At 37.0% G+C, this 16,448-nt stretch overlaps 1 protein-coding gene across 1 annotated transcript; it reads left to right on the top strand.

The window, feature by feature from the left end:
• Nucleotides 1-2,072: 2,072 nt before the first annotated feature.
• On the top strand, nt 2,073-13,406 carry LOC122090077. The gene is made up of 10 exons (XM_042659915.1): nt 2,073-2,272; nt 2,435-2,579; nt 5,300-5,400; nt 5,483-5,846; nt 9,925-10,794; nt 10,973-11,030; nt 11,249-11,310; nt 11,404-11,510; nt 11,597-11,684; nt 12,477-13,406. The coding sequence occupies exons 2-10, from the start codon at nt 2,445-2,447 to the stop codon at nt 12,807-12,809; spliced, it is 2,118 nt and encodes a 705-aa protein (XP_042515849.1). The 5' UTR covers nt 2,073-2,272; nt 2,435-2,444; the 3' UTR covers nt 12,810-13,406.
• The last annotated feature ends 3,042 nt before the right edge of the window (nt 13,407-16,448 follow it).

Raw genomic sequence — 16,448 nt, forward strand, 5'->3', positions numbered from 1 at the left:
GCACTTTACAATAAAAGGGTGGGTGGAATATGTAGAACACAATTCCCACTTTTACAAATCTCATACATTAACCTCATGGACGAATTAAAAGTCACCATGTGACAAAACAAAGTTATAGGAAAAAATGAGCAAACAATGAAAATTGTCGGATGATCAAAATTACAAGTACAATAATCTAATACATGGCTGGTAATATATATATTTTTTCTTGGGTAGAGGGGCTGGCCAAATATTTGCCACATGGCTATATTTGGATCAAGGTAAGCTCATTTTTCTTCAATTAATTTTTATTCAAAATCATACTTATTATTAAGGGTAGTATTTAAGACAAAAAGAAGCAAGAGATTGTTGCCTAGACACATGGCCTTTGCATTAGCGTGGGGCCAATAAAGGTGTGTAGGAGCATTTAAATGAATGAATTTTTTTTTTTTTTTTTTTCACAAGGGTATTAGGACAATAATTTTGCATGCCCATTCATCTAGGTGCAGGGGCCATGCACTCAGGCATCCATTTTGTTCTTCCCCTGAAAAAAAGAAAAATATTGTTAAAAGTAGCAAGAGTTAGTTAGCAAAATCGAGAATGGCAAAAAAACATAAACGAATGGTACGGATTTTAAACAATAAAAATTTTCTAACGATATGGTTAAATAAATTGTAAATAAAACGGATAACGATAGAAAATAGAAAACGGATGGCACGAGTTTTAAACTTGTAGATTTCAAACAGACTGGACCAAAAAAATGGAGTATACTCATATAAATTAAGGAATTATTACATGAATACCTGTATCTAATGTTCAAAACAACTACAATATCCAACACTAATGCATATACATATATATATATATATATATATCTCATGTCTCATTTATAAGTTTTATGATATATAATTGAATATCACTCAACACCAATTCTAAATTAATACACCACACATGTCCAAGTTTTATTGAGCAATGTGGCTGGGCTATGATATTGTTCAATGTTGTTAACATAGTCAACGCACTCTTGGAGTAATGTATGTTCAGTTTGAGTTGGGAGCCATCACTTTAGAAACATTTTTCAACAAATATATCAGTTTGTATCTCAATTTCGAGATCCATACATTAATGTTGAGTTGAAGGTGATGTCATGAGAAATATAGGCCATTGAGTTAGCTTTAAGTCAACGAAATAATCAGGTCGATTAGAGTTCGAGAGAGAGAGATATTATCAATTAAGTAAACATTGTGTTCAACATGTTAAATCTTAAAAAACGCCAAAAAACATAAACATGTTTAGATGCGTTCTAATATTGTTTAGAATAGGAATACTTGCCGTTTGTAGTTTTTTCAAGTATCTTTGGGAGGCATATGGAAAAACGTGTTTTAAACGGTAAAAAACGAGAATGTATTCAAAACAGAGTTTTAAACGCGTTTTTGGTAACAATGAGCAAGAAAATGCGTAGCGTATGTTAACACATTTCTAATGTTTCTCTCTCTAATGACATATATATCCCTTATTGTGAGAGGAGAGGGAGAGAGAGAGAGAAAGAGGGGCACTAACATACGAGTATGTAATGGGACAGAGAACTTAGTCTCACTTTATTATTTCAACTTTGGGATGAAGTTTTATGAGTTGTGGAGGCAAGAAACCCTAGCACCTTTGTGTCCATCTCTTTTCTCCTCACATGAAATAACCCTCTTGCCCTCTCTCTTCAAGTTTTAAGAATGTGAATGTAAATGTATTCACCATTTTTTCTTTTATTTATTTATTTATTTATTTTATTTTATTTATTTCTTATATTTATGGGAAAGACATGCTGCTCACTCTAGGTAAACTGGAGGTAGGGATCTCTTCACTAGACAAAGGGAAGGAAGACAGAGGGAGAGAGAGGCAGACACCAACTGAGTACGCTAGCAGTGTGTCCAGCGCCAGCCTTTTCCCTTAAATTATATAAAAAAAAAAAAAAAACAATTCTATCAGTATTTAAAATAGGGGTCTAATCGGAATGGAAAAATATTACGGAGCAGATTTTATTTTTTTTATTTAATAAAAATTTTGTCAAAAAAAGAATGAAATATTCATGATAACCGCATACAGGGTTCGGTGGTGGTTTTGAGAGGGAGTTACTCCCGGGAAAAGACGCTTGGGACTTGGGGAGTTAGGGGGTTCTTCCCCACTGTAGAGGAAGTTCTCGCCGGAAAAAAGTCAGGTTGATCGGAATAACTTCTCTATACATATACGCATCTCTCTTCATTATATATTGTTGATCAAGTTTCGTTTCGGAGTCATTGAGGTAACCTCGTCGCACGCCTCGTAAAATCGATTAAGGAATTCTAAGATTTCAAGGTTTATAGTCTTTGGAGCTTCGTTGTCTGCGAATCTCCATCGAAGAGACGAAGCGGAGTATCTTTTTAACTCTGCCCTGGAGCTTTGATATATTTACTTTTTATAGCAGAAGTTAGGATATGGAAGGTCCCGATCTAGTCGACGATCGGACATTTAGGGTTAATTTCAGCGGCGAGGGAGCGGCAATGTTACGTGAGAGAGTCAAAGATAAGTTGAAGGAGTTCATGGGAGATTACACCGATGACATTCTTGTGGTATGTGTCGGCTTTTCTTCCTCTCTCTCACTCTTAGTGTCTGTATGTCTTCCTATCTTTTTTATTGGCATCTATCCAATATATCGCCATTTCAGTTTTACGAACTGTTGCTCTTTTTTGAACGAGAGTTTGAATGTTTGATGGGATGGATGTTGTGGAATGTTAATTTTTTGGGTTTAGAGAGGTTTTAGTTTATCTTATTGATGTTACTTTTGAGAGAAGTTGTCGGTTCGATTTCACCACTCACAGGAATTCACTCTTTCAGTAATCGGTATTGTTTTGGTTACTATTGCATCCATGTAACGCACGAGAGACATTGAAGATTGCTGGCCCACGTTTCTGACATCCTTGCAGTAAATTAGCTCGATTTTCTCTCTCAGATTCGAAGTTCTTCTTCCCACTCATGATGGAGATGTCACAAACTGGGTCAAGTAAACAGTTAAGGGGGTTAAGAGTTGCTCCTATAACTGTTCTGGACATGTAAGCAGGCTTTGAATTAGATGTGTATGTTTTGATCTGCTTAACCACTGACTTTGCAAGTCTTCGGAATAGTAATCTTCTCCCATCCCCATTTAGGAAAATCGAACATGTAACACTTGAACTGGAAATTTCACTGCACTCTGGACAAACATATGTGTGATACTGAGACTGAAAATTCTATTCCTTGCTGGACTTCAATGCGTCACAAGTTAGATTTGAGTTCCCTATAGGTGAAGGAAAATCTATAGATGCTTCACTGATTGAGTTCTCAAAAAGTACACGTAAATTCATGAATCTCATCATGATTTTATGTCTGCTTGCTTGTGTGTTCGTCCCTTTTGACATCTATCCCCTAATGGAATGAAAGGGTCTGTTAGCTACCAATATAGTTGTACATGGATGTCTTTATTTCTCGAATCTTTTGTAATCTTGCACTCACTTTCTAATGGTCAGAAGAAGAGCCTCACCTATGAGTGTTGTAAGTTGCATGAAATAACTTGGTCCCCACCATAGTTGTCACTGGCACCAAGTCAAACTGCGGCGTTGGATGGCTGCCTAAGCGCTTAGGCAACAAGTCGCCCGCCTTAAGGCAACCAATGTTATTTTTTATTTTTCCTCTTTAATAACATTATGTAGTATGCTACATAATACATTGTATCATAAAAAATCAACATTAAGCCACATGAAGTCATCAAAAATAAACATTAAGCCATATCTAATCATAAAAAATTAACGTTAAGTTGTAAAAAATCACCATTTAGAAAAATTTTCTTGTTCAATAATAATTTTGACTGGTCAAATTATTTTATTTTTACATGAGAAATTTTGTATTAGGTAGAGTATAAAACCAATTTTTCAACGAGTCTGTGATTACTTAAATATGAGTTTTAATGACAAAATTATGCTTCAGTCAAACTTTTTTTAAATTATGCGAATGCTGTTAAAATCTTCTGAATGAAAATAATTTTCTGATTATCAAATCAAAAGATTATTTTACTTGACTTTTGGTTTTTAGCAATGTTTTACAATGATAAGATTTATGAAAATTTCAGAATTGAGAAAAACACAAGCATTTGAAAGTTGAAAATCATCCATGCAACAAAAAATTTTGTTTTAGTTCTAGGACTAGGGGATTGACTTTTTATCCTTTTAGAATTTATTCTTAAACTATTTTGATTGGATTCAAATAGGGGGTATTTGCTTATTTGTGAATAATATATTAAGTAAATTAAATAACAAATATAAAACATCTATTTAGTTGATATTTGACATAAAATAAGTGTTGCGCCTTGTAGTAAGGCTCCAATGCAATAAGGCAATAGTTGCCTAGACTCCAAGTAGCCCTCCTGGACGGGTAGACGACGCCTTGACAACTATGGTCCAACGACACCTACACTGACAATTGCTAATTTATAAGACAAAATTACAAGGTTATTTGTGATAGCTCTTGTATGGGTTTAAAATTGATCCCATCAGCCAGGACTTTGGGTTGGACCTTCTTGGGCTTTTGTTTCTATAATGTGTCATAATTATCCAGCCAATCTAAGGCCACTGCATCACAAGAGGACAGTGGCAACGGTGATTTTCACAATCTCTTGGTTATAGTGTGATTTTAATGTCAAGGCCTTTGTGTGCTTAAATTGTATGAGGTTTAAACTGTACAATATAATCAAGTATTCATTCTAGTTATTGTTTTATTTTTGATTTGTGATCTGATTTTGCCCTTTCCATGAATTTTAGCCCATTGTATACAACTGAGAGCAAGTTGTGATAAATTTTCCATGGTACAAGATCGCATGTTGATTTCAATGTGGTTGAATTGATTAACTACAACTATTATTACCCATCTGCGAATTTTATTGTATACTTCAGTAGCACTAGCTTGAATTGTGTCAACCCTAACCGAATCATTGTCTCGACTCCTCAACCTCAACTCAGTTCATCTTCACTGTGATGAATGTTTTTATTGAATTGAACTTGGCTTGTATTGGTTAAAACCACAGTTTGAAGTCTAAAATAGGCAAGTTGCCTCAAGTTGCCGGGATGGTTAAGTAACTCCTATGATGGAGTGTCACACTGTCATGCTGTCAACATGGAGGGTGATGTTGTTGGTATTCAGCAATTTATGGCTGAGAGTCTGTTACATATGTACATAAGATAAGAAGCTTGAAGATGGATTATTTAAGAATATAGCGGAACATTTGGCATTATTTTACCAATTTCTCAATTTGCATATGCAGGAATATGTCATCGTCTTACTGAGGAATGGCAAGCACAAGGATGAGGCACAGAATGAGCTGAACGTATTTTTGGGGGATGACACGGATTCTTTTGTTTCATGGTAATTTCACGGCACTCCATTCAGGTCATAAAACTATCGCTAGCTATAGGTTGTCATAACCTCCTGTTCTATCTCTTCGCAGGCTTTGGGACCATCTGTCTTCAAATCTGCAATTGTATGCTCAACCTTTATTATGTAATCAAGAGGAAATTGCCAAAGCGAAACCAATATTTGGGGAAGATGTGGTGAGAATTGATTCTCAGCAGTTGGATTCTGAATATGGAAGAGAAAAATATACCATGGAATCTAGAAGCCGGCGGAATAGGGAATGGAAAGGACTGGTGAGGGATGTGGATGAACCTCCTCCTCTTCGAAGTTCTGAGATTGAAAGTTTCCATCCAGAGGAAAAAACTCATCAGAAGTCCGGTCGTGTGAAACGATCTCGTTCTCCCAGGCCTTTGGTCCAGGAAAAACGTAGTCGGCAAGAAGAGCGACATCAAGCTAAGGTTAGAACCATTATTTTCTTTTAGTTAACAGTGGTTATATGCTTTGCTCCTCATGGCTCTGGACATCGCTTTATCTTTCAAATCTTGGAAACTAGAAGTTAAATTTGTTACTGGTGAATGGATTTTAACTAACTTTATGCACAAATTTTTATTGATGTTTGAAAGGGTTGGAGTTCTCACCTGAAAATGTCTTGACTTGATTGTATTTTGTATTTATTTTTTAATAATTATTTTGTTTTGATTTCTTTCAAATTCGTATAGTTTCCATCACTACAAGTTCTATATATTTAATTTTCACCATTGTATTTTGGGAGCTCTTGGATGTTGTAGTTAGAATAATTGAGTGTTTGTGGGGGGGGGGTTGAGGGTTATGCGAGATGCCTACTGCATAGTTGTCACCGCGCCTGGGCAAACCAAGGCGGTCGAAGGGGCCAATATTTAAGGTGACACCAGCAAGGTGCCAGTCCTGGCAAAGCCACCTGGATGCCTTGGCAATGCCTAGACAACTATTGTCTACTGGTTGAGTGGAATTCCCTCCTCTAGAAAATAACAGAATTACCCAAACATTTTATGGGAGAGGGTTCACTGCCTGGAAGCGTGGCCTTTGTACCAGCATGCGGGAGCACCAACAAGAGCAGGATTTTTCACATTCATTGGGGCAGGGCGGTCATTTCACCTCCCTTTGTGTCTGGGCGCAGGGGCCACCCTGCCAGGCAGGCTTCTTTTTCCCTTATTTTGTTTCAAACAGTAAGATGATCGTCCCTGCCCCTTCCATTTCTTTGGGACTCATGCAGTGTAAGCATCCGAATCATAGGAAAAAACAGAAGAAAAAATGGGAAATCTGGTAAAATCTGGAGAGTTCCTAGGGAAACGCCATTGAAGATTTTAAAGTTGAAAGGGTTTAGGATTTGAAGTTTTAAAGATCTTGGTTCCTTGATTCAAAAATAAAATAAAAGGAGGTCACTGATTGTGAATTTAAACTTTCAGAATGCGAAGGAGCAAAGAAAAAGATGGACATTTATGAAAAAGGAAAATAAATAAATAAAGGAAAATATATGGGTGCTGACCACATGATCCACAGCAAAGATGTAGTAATGTACCAAGAAATTGGTGGACTAATGGACGGTGATCTGGAAACATCAACACGGTTTCTTCAATTCATATGGAGATGAAGATTCCAAAAGTGAATTATCTATTACAAAACTAGATCAGACCCAAAAGACCCAGGACCTTTATCTTACAGAATCTTGAATGCAGGATGACAAGATATCTGATTTAACTAATGAAAACAACAAAATTAGATGTTGTAATTGCAGTATTATGCTATTTCAGAGCAAGGAGAAGTAAATGAAGATGATTCACTCATACCCAAGGGTTTAGTTATTGGTATCGGTTTCGGCTGATACCGATACGATACGGATTGGTATTGGTAATGATCAGTGTGTATCGGTCACTTTTGCCCTTGTAAAAAAAATAAAAAAAATTACTGTTTTACCCCTACTGAAACGATACGGGCAACTGATCCAGATCGGTCAGGTATTGATATTGGCAGACCAATAATGATACTTGAAACCATGCTCATACCACATGGACAGCATTGAGATGGAATAGAACACCAAGGAATCAGTGTATAGAGACCAAAAAATGACAATGCTTCTTCTACAATTCATGTGGAGGTCAAGACACCAAAATTCAAATGTCAATTGCAAAACAAGACTAGACAGAAAAGACCCAAGACTCTTCTGATAAGACTCTTTTAGCTCCTACTTCTGTTAGGGATACAAAGCAAATGAAAATTTCTCTCTTGAGACCACAATCATAAGAAGTTCAAAATCGCGTCCCACAGCCAATAAAAGCAAAATTACAAATGGCCCTTCATGACCAGTCTAGCTCCATGGGAAGTCATGAATGTGGTTGTTATTGAACAAACCCAAGCCATAGTAAAAACTTGATGCATTAGGATAGGAACTATGATTCCTATTATGCGGAGGAGCTGAAGCATTTCTTGATTATGCTTCTACTTCAGAGGCTTTGGAATTTTTTAGAAAAAAAATTGCCAAGTACAGAGGAGGGAGGGGGTAATCATTTGGGTAAGTGGGTTATGGATTTTACTCCTAGGTGAAGACATAAATCGCAGCTGGAATCACATACTTGCTTGAAATCAACTAAAATAGAATAAATTTTGGAAATTCTATGCTGCAGGATATTTATATGCTACCTTAGATCAAGCTTTGGTATATGCTGGTCAGCCCCCCTCCATTGGCTTTTTTGTCTCTTGCTCCAAACCCTCCTCACTTGGCCACTTCCAAAAGAGTGAAAAAAGAAATAAAAATTTAATCTCGCTTTTTCCCTGTCTTATAAAAAGAAGAGAGGATATTTACTGAGCAGAGAGGTACCAGTCCAAGATGGAGGTTCCAACTTAGGACGTACACAAAATTTCTGAAGGGAAGACCTGTAATGCTACCGACTCATCTGATACGTTGTTGGTCTTGGCTTCAATTATTTGCAGAAGATGTTAGTGCTAGGAGGAAAGCAATCAGCTTCTCTGATTAATACCAGTAACTTTACATTTTGTTCATCCCCATCCCCCCAAACCCCAATGCACTTCTTTGCTTGGAGATTGTACTATGTTCCAGTTTGGGAAGATCACCAGCATAAAAAGTAATGGAAAAGAAATTTCTGGGCCATGCCACTTATGTCTACTGAATTTGATTGAATATAATTTTGACTTTCACTATAATGTTTCTTGTTTCTTGTTTCTTATCTATCCCTAGGCTTGATGGCTCCTATACTGATTCTTCAATTAAAGTGGCCCCTTTAGATTTATGCTGTCAGAATTAGCCACTCCTGTTGATCCATGCTAGCTGATGAGTAGAATAATATTCTAGATGGTGCAAACGAGTCGTCCCTTTTTATGTTTAAGACCACATGGTTGGGATGATGTTTGTGTGAGGGTGTCTCTTGTAGTTGGTCATGTATGTGTTGTAATTCCATGGATACCTTCTTTAGAACTTGCAAGAGATACTAAATAACTGTAACAAAACCAAATGTTACGAACCAGAGGCACTTCATAAGGAACCAGCAGTTCATATGTTCAGCATAATCAATCTTCATGCACAAGAGACCCTAGTTTTTATCAACAACTAGGATTTCAGATTTCCCCCCTTCTTCTTCATGGCTTGATACCATGTAACAAAATCAGATATTGCCAACTAGGGTCTATGAAGAAGAAGAAGAGAATGAGACAGATAGAGAGAGAGAATCCTAGAGCCACAATAGGATTCTGAACCTTATCATGGCTTCTCAGACCTTATATTAAGATAAGAGTCCTACTTAAGAGTCCAATACAAATAAAGACCAGCTCAACAACTGAGCAATGACTTACATAAACTAACTCTAAATCAACTCTATTGATATTACGAGGACTTCCCTTCACAGTACACTTTAACAATTACCTTGCTCCTTCAATTAAATAAAATCAGATATTGCCAACTAGAATCTATGAAGAAGAAGAAGAAGAAGAAGAAGAAGAAGAAGAAGAAGAAGAGAAGGAGATAGATAGATAGAGAGAGAGAATCCTAGAGCCACGATAGGATTCTGAACCTTATCATGGCTTCTCAGACCTTATATTAAGATGAGTCCTACTTAAGAGTCCAATACAAATAAAGACCAGCTCAACAACTCAACAATGACTTACATAAACTAACTCTAAATCAACTCTATTGATATTACAGGGACTTCCCTTCACAGTACACTTTAACAATTACCTTGCTTTCAATAAATTTTGTTAGTTAATATTACCATACGAACTGCCCACATAATTTTATTTAATTCAATAAACTTAATCGGTAAAAAAGCTTCTTGAATTAGAATTGAAAATACTTGTAGGATTCAATAAACTTACAGGTAAAAACTGTTCGTATTAGTATTGAACATACTTCCATTTTTGGAGAGGATACCTTTATGTGGTCAAGCATTAGCCATTCATCTTATTCTACTTGTTGGTCAAGTAAAAATAACTACTGTGTGCGTTGCATTACTTCTTAATATTCCTAATCTTCTACTGAACCTCTGACAGAGAGAGGTAATTCCACATCCATCCGTTGATGCTCCTCGTCGGCTGCTTCAATTTGCCGTAAGAGAAGCAGTGGGTACTTTACGGCCATCAAATTCAAGATCAGGAGCATCTTCGAACCGTCTTCGGTCTGTGGTTTCTACATCAACAGTCGATTCGTTAACCGATGAACAACCTCAGAGGATAAAATCCATTGCGAGGGTGCCAAATGCTATGACAACTGCAATCAAAGCTGCAGCAGAAGCTGCTGAAGATGTAGTTAAGGTTGGATGTTCGAGTAGTGTATTTGACCGCTTGGGTCATAGTATGGATGGATCTCGGGTGACAGACCAATCACCAGAATTGAGGCTATCAAATATGATGGAAACAGATTTTGATCAGAGTCTGGGCTTGACCCACTCAGATTATGTACAGAGACATGAATACAATGAAGAAATCAATAGGGATATGGCAATAGTGGACAGGGAAAAAGAGATGGCTTCTGATTCTGCATCTGATAATGATGGATATGAAGATATCAATGTTATGGGTCATGGGGCCACAGATGTTTCTCAGACCGGCATCTCTGGTGGAAACAAGGAGGGAGATTCACTAACAGTGCAGTACAGTGTAGCCAAGAACAAGGATGAGGTTGCAAGAAAAAAAAGGATGCAAGAGCAGGATTCTCCTAACAAGGTCACAAACACATCTCGCAAGATTGTGAATATCTCTGTGAATGTAAACACATGGAAACCACCACATTACCAGGCACCAAGGGAAGTTGCAGAAGTCGAGAATCGTAAAGCTGTTCGGGAGAGTGAGATAGTTGCCGGCAGACCTGGTGTGCAGCTCTCAAAGGAGAATAACAACAACGTTGTGGCTAGTAATGAACATGTAAGTAACGCATCCTTGCGGAGTTTAGTCATCTGATTCCCAAAATTTTGCAATGGATGGAATTCTTTCTTTTAATTCCTTTTCTATTTGGATTTATATTGTAGCTTGAATTGCTACTTTTGGGCTTACTCTTTGTACTGGGTTGCTGAAGTTTTGCTTATGTCCCGATCATTGACAGGAATCATCCAATGTACATGCTCAAAGGGAATCTCAGAAGACTTTGTCTGCTACCCCTGGTAAGAATGGATTCCGTCATTTCTGGAGCTGCTAATCTTTAAAGAATGCATATCTGCTATATAATTAACACAGAAGTAGTATATACTATTGATCACACTATATATTTGTTTTTCATATATTTCTTCATTTCAAAATCCTGGTCACGTGATATTCTTAATTGGGTTATGAATCTTCTTCTGGTTATTGGTTAGTTATGTTTTCTCCTGCTGTTTTGCAGGTTCATATTCATTCAGTCGTCCTTCCGAGGATGCTGAATCTCGGACCATCTTTGTTAGCAATGTAACCAATCTTGATTCCAACCTCATTTTACCATCATGGGAAGGGCATCTTCTTGATTTCTGATGTTTTTTTGCATTATTGTTGGTTTTTTAGGTTCATTTTGCAGCCACTAAGGACACCCTTTCCCGGCATTTCAATAAATTTGGGGAAGTTCTGAAAGTTGTTATTGTGACTGATGCAGCTACTGGGCAACCAAAAGGGTGAGCTTTTACACGAAATGTTTCCTATATGTTTTTTCTTTAGGTTATTTTGGTTGTGTAGTAGCTGAAACATGTTCTCTGAGCAGGTCTGCCTATGTGGAGTTTATGCGTAAAGAAGCAGCTGAGAATGCCTTATCTCTGAATGGCACCTCCTTTATGTCACGCATTCTGAAGGTATCCTAGGAAAAAAAAAAAAAAAAAAAAGGAAATATAATTGGTTTTCTTACTGTTGATGATGAATTCCATGGGTTTTAGCACTGTTTTAAGGGTCATTAGGATGAATGCCATTCTGATAGTGCATCTCGGCTATAGATAACCAGGACTGAACAACACTCGATCATTCTGTTTGATTCCCATGTTGATTCTGTTTTTCCTATCAGAACAGTGGTCAGATCATTCGGATTGACTATCCATTTTTGGACCAAGAGAATGTCTGATTGAATCATAGTTGTCAAGGCGTTGCCTAGGCGTCCAGGCGCCTTGGATGCCTTGGTTGCCTTCTCTTGGGTTACCTAAATGCCCTGACAACTATGGATTGAATAGTGGCTTTGGATGTCCAAAACTTACCGATTGGATATTCTGACCCCCCAGCTGGTTGCTGGATTTTAAGATCAGCAAACAAATGGGTAAATTGAACTGCTTCAATTGATTCCTAGATTTTTAATGAACATTCCATGAAAGCCCACGGAATGCTTCTTCATTCTAAGAATGATTTAGTGTGCTGTGTTGAAAAATTGATTGCATCATCTAGATATGATTAATGGCATGATAATTGAGTGAGTTGCTGGGTAAAATTGCCATGTTGAATGTTAGTAAACCTTAATTAGTAATAAGCTTCTCCTTAACTCGAGGTGTGCATGAATACACTCAGGTTGCTGCATACAAAGGCATGCCTGGCCAATATTAATTTTTTTGACATGTTTTCGTTTGCTGAGCAAAGTTGTGTTCTATTTTTGTCACTTGCAGGTTGTAAAGAGAAATTCCATCCATCAAGAAACCGCTCCTCCGATGACTTGGCCTCGCATGGCCCGAGCATCTCCATTTGCTGCTAGGCTTGCTAGAGTTCCTTTCCCAAGGGGCATCTCCAGTTCATTCAGAACCCGTCCCCTGATCAAATCTGGTGCCCGTAGCTTCCAGTGGAAGAGAAATGCTCAATCCACAACAGCTGGGGAGGGCAGTGCCCGTGTGCAGAATGGTGCCGCTCCCCCCAACAACAATTTTCCATCTTCTGCACGGAGTCTTACGTACATTCGGACAGGTCCCAAGCCAGAAGGGAATTCTGCACCTGCTACTACTTAATTTATCTTTGTTTTCCTGGCTACACAAACAATTAGCAGAATTTTGCTTCCATAGAAACCGGCCGAAACCAGATGACAATTATCTGGAGCCTCATATTATCAAAATCAGTTGCCTGGGAGATTTATACCGGATATGTTTTGTGTGTCTGCTGGCATTTTGATAGGCGTGATCCGAGGGTGGTCACTCTAAAGGAGGATGTGTTGAAGGGGCAATGTTTCTTTTCTTCTTTCCCTTTTTTAGTTTTTTGGGTATGAGGGTGCGGTGGACGGTGAAACGGAGGAAGGAGTGGAGGTCTGTATGGTTTCCTTATTCATTCTTTTGCTACGGGAGTGTCATCTGATGAAGAGAAATGTTGAAAGCTGTGTAGAGAGAAATATGTGAATATGGTGATAAGTAGTATCCTTTGAAGAACTTTGCTGCTTACCATAGATACCTAATTTTTTAAGCTTCAATTAAATGTTATCTTCACTCTCTTATGGAAGGAGAAAAAAAAAAAAAAAAAAAGGAAGAAAAAGAAAACAAAGCTACCCAAGAATTTCACTCTGAACAGTTTTCATTGCACTAATCAGTCATTACTTCAACTGTATATTATTGCAATTAAATTTCTGTGGGATATCAAATTTTTATCCTAGGAGCATATATCCACAGCCACTTGGAGTCTGCTGTGTTATTAGAAGCTCCAAAAATATTTTGTATATAAATGCTTGATGAAAAAGGTCAGATGAATGGTAATACTAGAGAAAATGTAAAATAATGGTTGATGTTACAATTTCAAGTATATAGATATCTAGTTAATGGTTTATATCGGCCGTGTTGAATTCTAGAGTCAGATTTGATGATATATACTCTTCTATTTGTTGGTATGTTCCTTTGTATTTTTATCTGTTTATTTCTTTTTTGATTTTTTTTTTCACTGGATTTTTGTAGGTTTTATTTTGCCATTTGGTCGATTCTGTTTTGGTTGAAACTTGACATGTAAGCATGTAACCGATATTTGTGTTTGTCTTGAAAAACTCTTCACTGGATTTTATGGACTATTTGCCATAAAATCATAGTCCATAAAATCCTCATTCTCAACACAATGGTTCTTTAAACATGTTTGAATGCTTTATTCTGCCATGTATTAGCAACTTCAGAGTAAAGAGTAACATCAAATGTGTTAGACATTTTTTCTCTCATCACTTGGCTGAATTGTACAAAATTAGCTTCAAAGTTCAATCATTAGATCTTAAGGCAAGGGTGTTAATCGGTTTGGATTCGGTTTAAATGGTTCGGTTTGGTTCACATATATTTTGGTTGAAACCATAATCGCACCATTTACTAAACGGTTGTACTTTCTGAAACCGTAATCATTTAGTAAACGGTTTCGGTTTCCACGATTTTTAAACGGTTTCGATTTTATGATTTTAAATGGTTTCGGTTTTGGTTTATTCCATACGGTTTTTAAACGGTTAGCAATCGGTTTGTTAATTTATTTGCATGTTTACTAAAATTTGCTTTTGGTAATAAACGATTCAATTTTGAGAATGTGAAATGCAAACCATTATGTGTTTGTTAAAACAATCAAACAACTAAGCAAAAAAAATATTTTGATAAAAAATAGTCTCAAGCGCATCTAACTAGTCAGTATGTAATGTTTACAATAATGTGTTATAATATTAGAAAATATATATTTAATATGCTATGGTATAAACAAAAATTGCATTTTTATCAATATACATTCTACTTAATGCTTTGGATTAATTTAATCGGCATTCCAAACAATGAGCAAATTACCTCTAGAATTACTTACAGGCTTGTAGCATTCAATCTTCGAATCAAAAGAGATACTGATGATATTTTGCAATCATCTTATTTAATATTTAAACGGGTTAATTAGATTGGTTTTGATGGTTTAAATGGTTTGATTTTCACGGTTTCAATTCGGTTTGAAACCACGGGTTAAACGGCTCGGTTCGATTTCAACCTGTTTAGCCAACCGGCCTGAAACTTGAAACCATAACCGAACCATTTACTAAACGGTGTAAATAGCTCGGTTTGATTTCGGTTTCAAATTCACATCCTTATCTTAAGGCAGCAATTTTTCAAGATTGTTTTCCTCATAAATTTCCCCTCGACGATAGTGCTCATACCACATATTGAAGCAGTTGGTACTGATTTGCTAGGGGGATTAGTTCCCAAATCAAGGTTAACATCTCCATCTCCATCAGTAATAGGGTAGAACACCATCTTTAATACAGACTACGTTGCAAAGCCCACAATTTTCTACGGTCAGCACAATTTTTTACCTCCAAGGTTAATCATAAAACAAAATTTCATGATTAGATGGATCAATGTGCATTTTTTATTTTTGTGCCAACCACCCCCCCCCCTTTTTCTCCTGGGGAAAAATTTATATTGGAGGTAAAAAAAGGGTTAAAAGAGGCAATAAGTCCTAAGGAGAAGAACACTTTCATTACCCTAAAACATGGGAAAGAAAGAGCCTTTTTTGCAATATTATGAGTCGGTATGTTCTTACCTCTTCTTGTATAAAAGGAATGAGTTTCCTTGAGCCGTGGTGAAGAGGAATGTCTTGACCGTAGCTTTGAGATGGGTGGAGGAGGGTATCATGCTTACAGGGGTTTGATATTATTGACCTCGTCTAATAGGGATATATTTTAGGACCATAGGATGGTGACTGAACCCTTAGTGTGTGAAGGAAAACTTTCTCCTAAAAGAAAATACACAAATTAAGACTGCTGCAAATATTGGATATCTCTAAGAACCATAGAGAATTTTCTGTTTATCTATCTTACCCCCCCCCCCCCCCCCAAAAAAAAATGTTGATCTTTTGGACAATTTTTTTTTAGAAACCACACACATCAATGCCATTGGCTGCTTCATTGGTCAAAATCCTATATTGTACCTTTGGAACTAGGGATCAAGTACTTAAAAGAGGTATTCTAAAATACCTCACATTTTTATTTCTAACCTCTCCCTATCCTTTTTTAACACATCAGCACACAATAAATCCTTTTCTTTCACAAATTTCCTGGTTAATGAACCCAAGGTAAATTATTTGTTTTAGAGAATATAGATGCCACTACCTACGCTTGTTCCAAGGGTTGAAATCGTCTGCAATTCCGATCTCGTACAATTTCGTGCAATATCATCTTCAGTCGGTGACACGTGTATTGATACCAATACAATTGTCCAGATCTGGTACAACTAATAAAACATTAAATCAGTAAAAAGACATTTAAATCAGATCTGGACCATTGTATTGGTATCAATACACGTGTCACCGCCTAAAGGTGGTATTGCACGGAATTGTACGAGATCGAAATTGCAGACGATTTTTTTCTTTGTTCCAATGGTCAAAAACTTGGCGGTTTACCTTGAGACCAGGAATCAAGCATTGGTATGGTGAAATCCTGCCTTATCTCTCTCAACCTCATAAGAGGTATTCTAAAGTACCTTATTTTTTTTTTTTTTTCCTTCACCGTACTTATTCTTGTTTGCCATGCCTACCCTCCCACCACTAACCCCACCTCCCCCACACATAGTTAACAAATTTGGATTCGGGAATTATTCGGACGGAGAATTATTCGGAATAATTCGGATGATTAATTGAAGGATTCGGTCAAAAAAGCGGTCAAA

The sequence above is a fragment of the Macadamia integrifolia genome, chromosome 9 (genome assembly GCF_013358625.1).
Source record: "Macadamia integrifolia cultivar HAES 741 chromosome 9, SCU_Mint_v3, whole genome shotgun sequence".
Taxonomy (NCBI): domain Eukaryota; kingdom Viridiplantae; phylum Streptophyta; class Magnoliopsida; order Proteales; family Proteaceae; genus Macadamia; species Macadamia integrifolia.

What these genes read in the sequence shown, in the direction of transcription:
- LOC122090077 (XM_042659915.1), top strand. Translation starts at nt 2,445, where the DNA reads ATGGAAGGTCCCGATCTAGTCGACGATCGGACATTTAGGGTTAATTTC. An exon ending in ACGGATTCTTTTGTTTCATG is followed by an intron (nt 5,401 to 5,482) that starts GTAATTTCACGG and finishes ATCTCTTCGCAG; the next exon opens with GCTTTGGGACCATCTGTCTT. An exon ending in GGACCATCTTTGTTAGCAAT is followed by an intron (nt 11,311 to 11,403) that starts GTAACCAATCTT and finishes TTGGTTTTTTAG; the next exon opens with GTTCATTTTGCAGCCACTAA.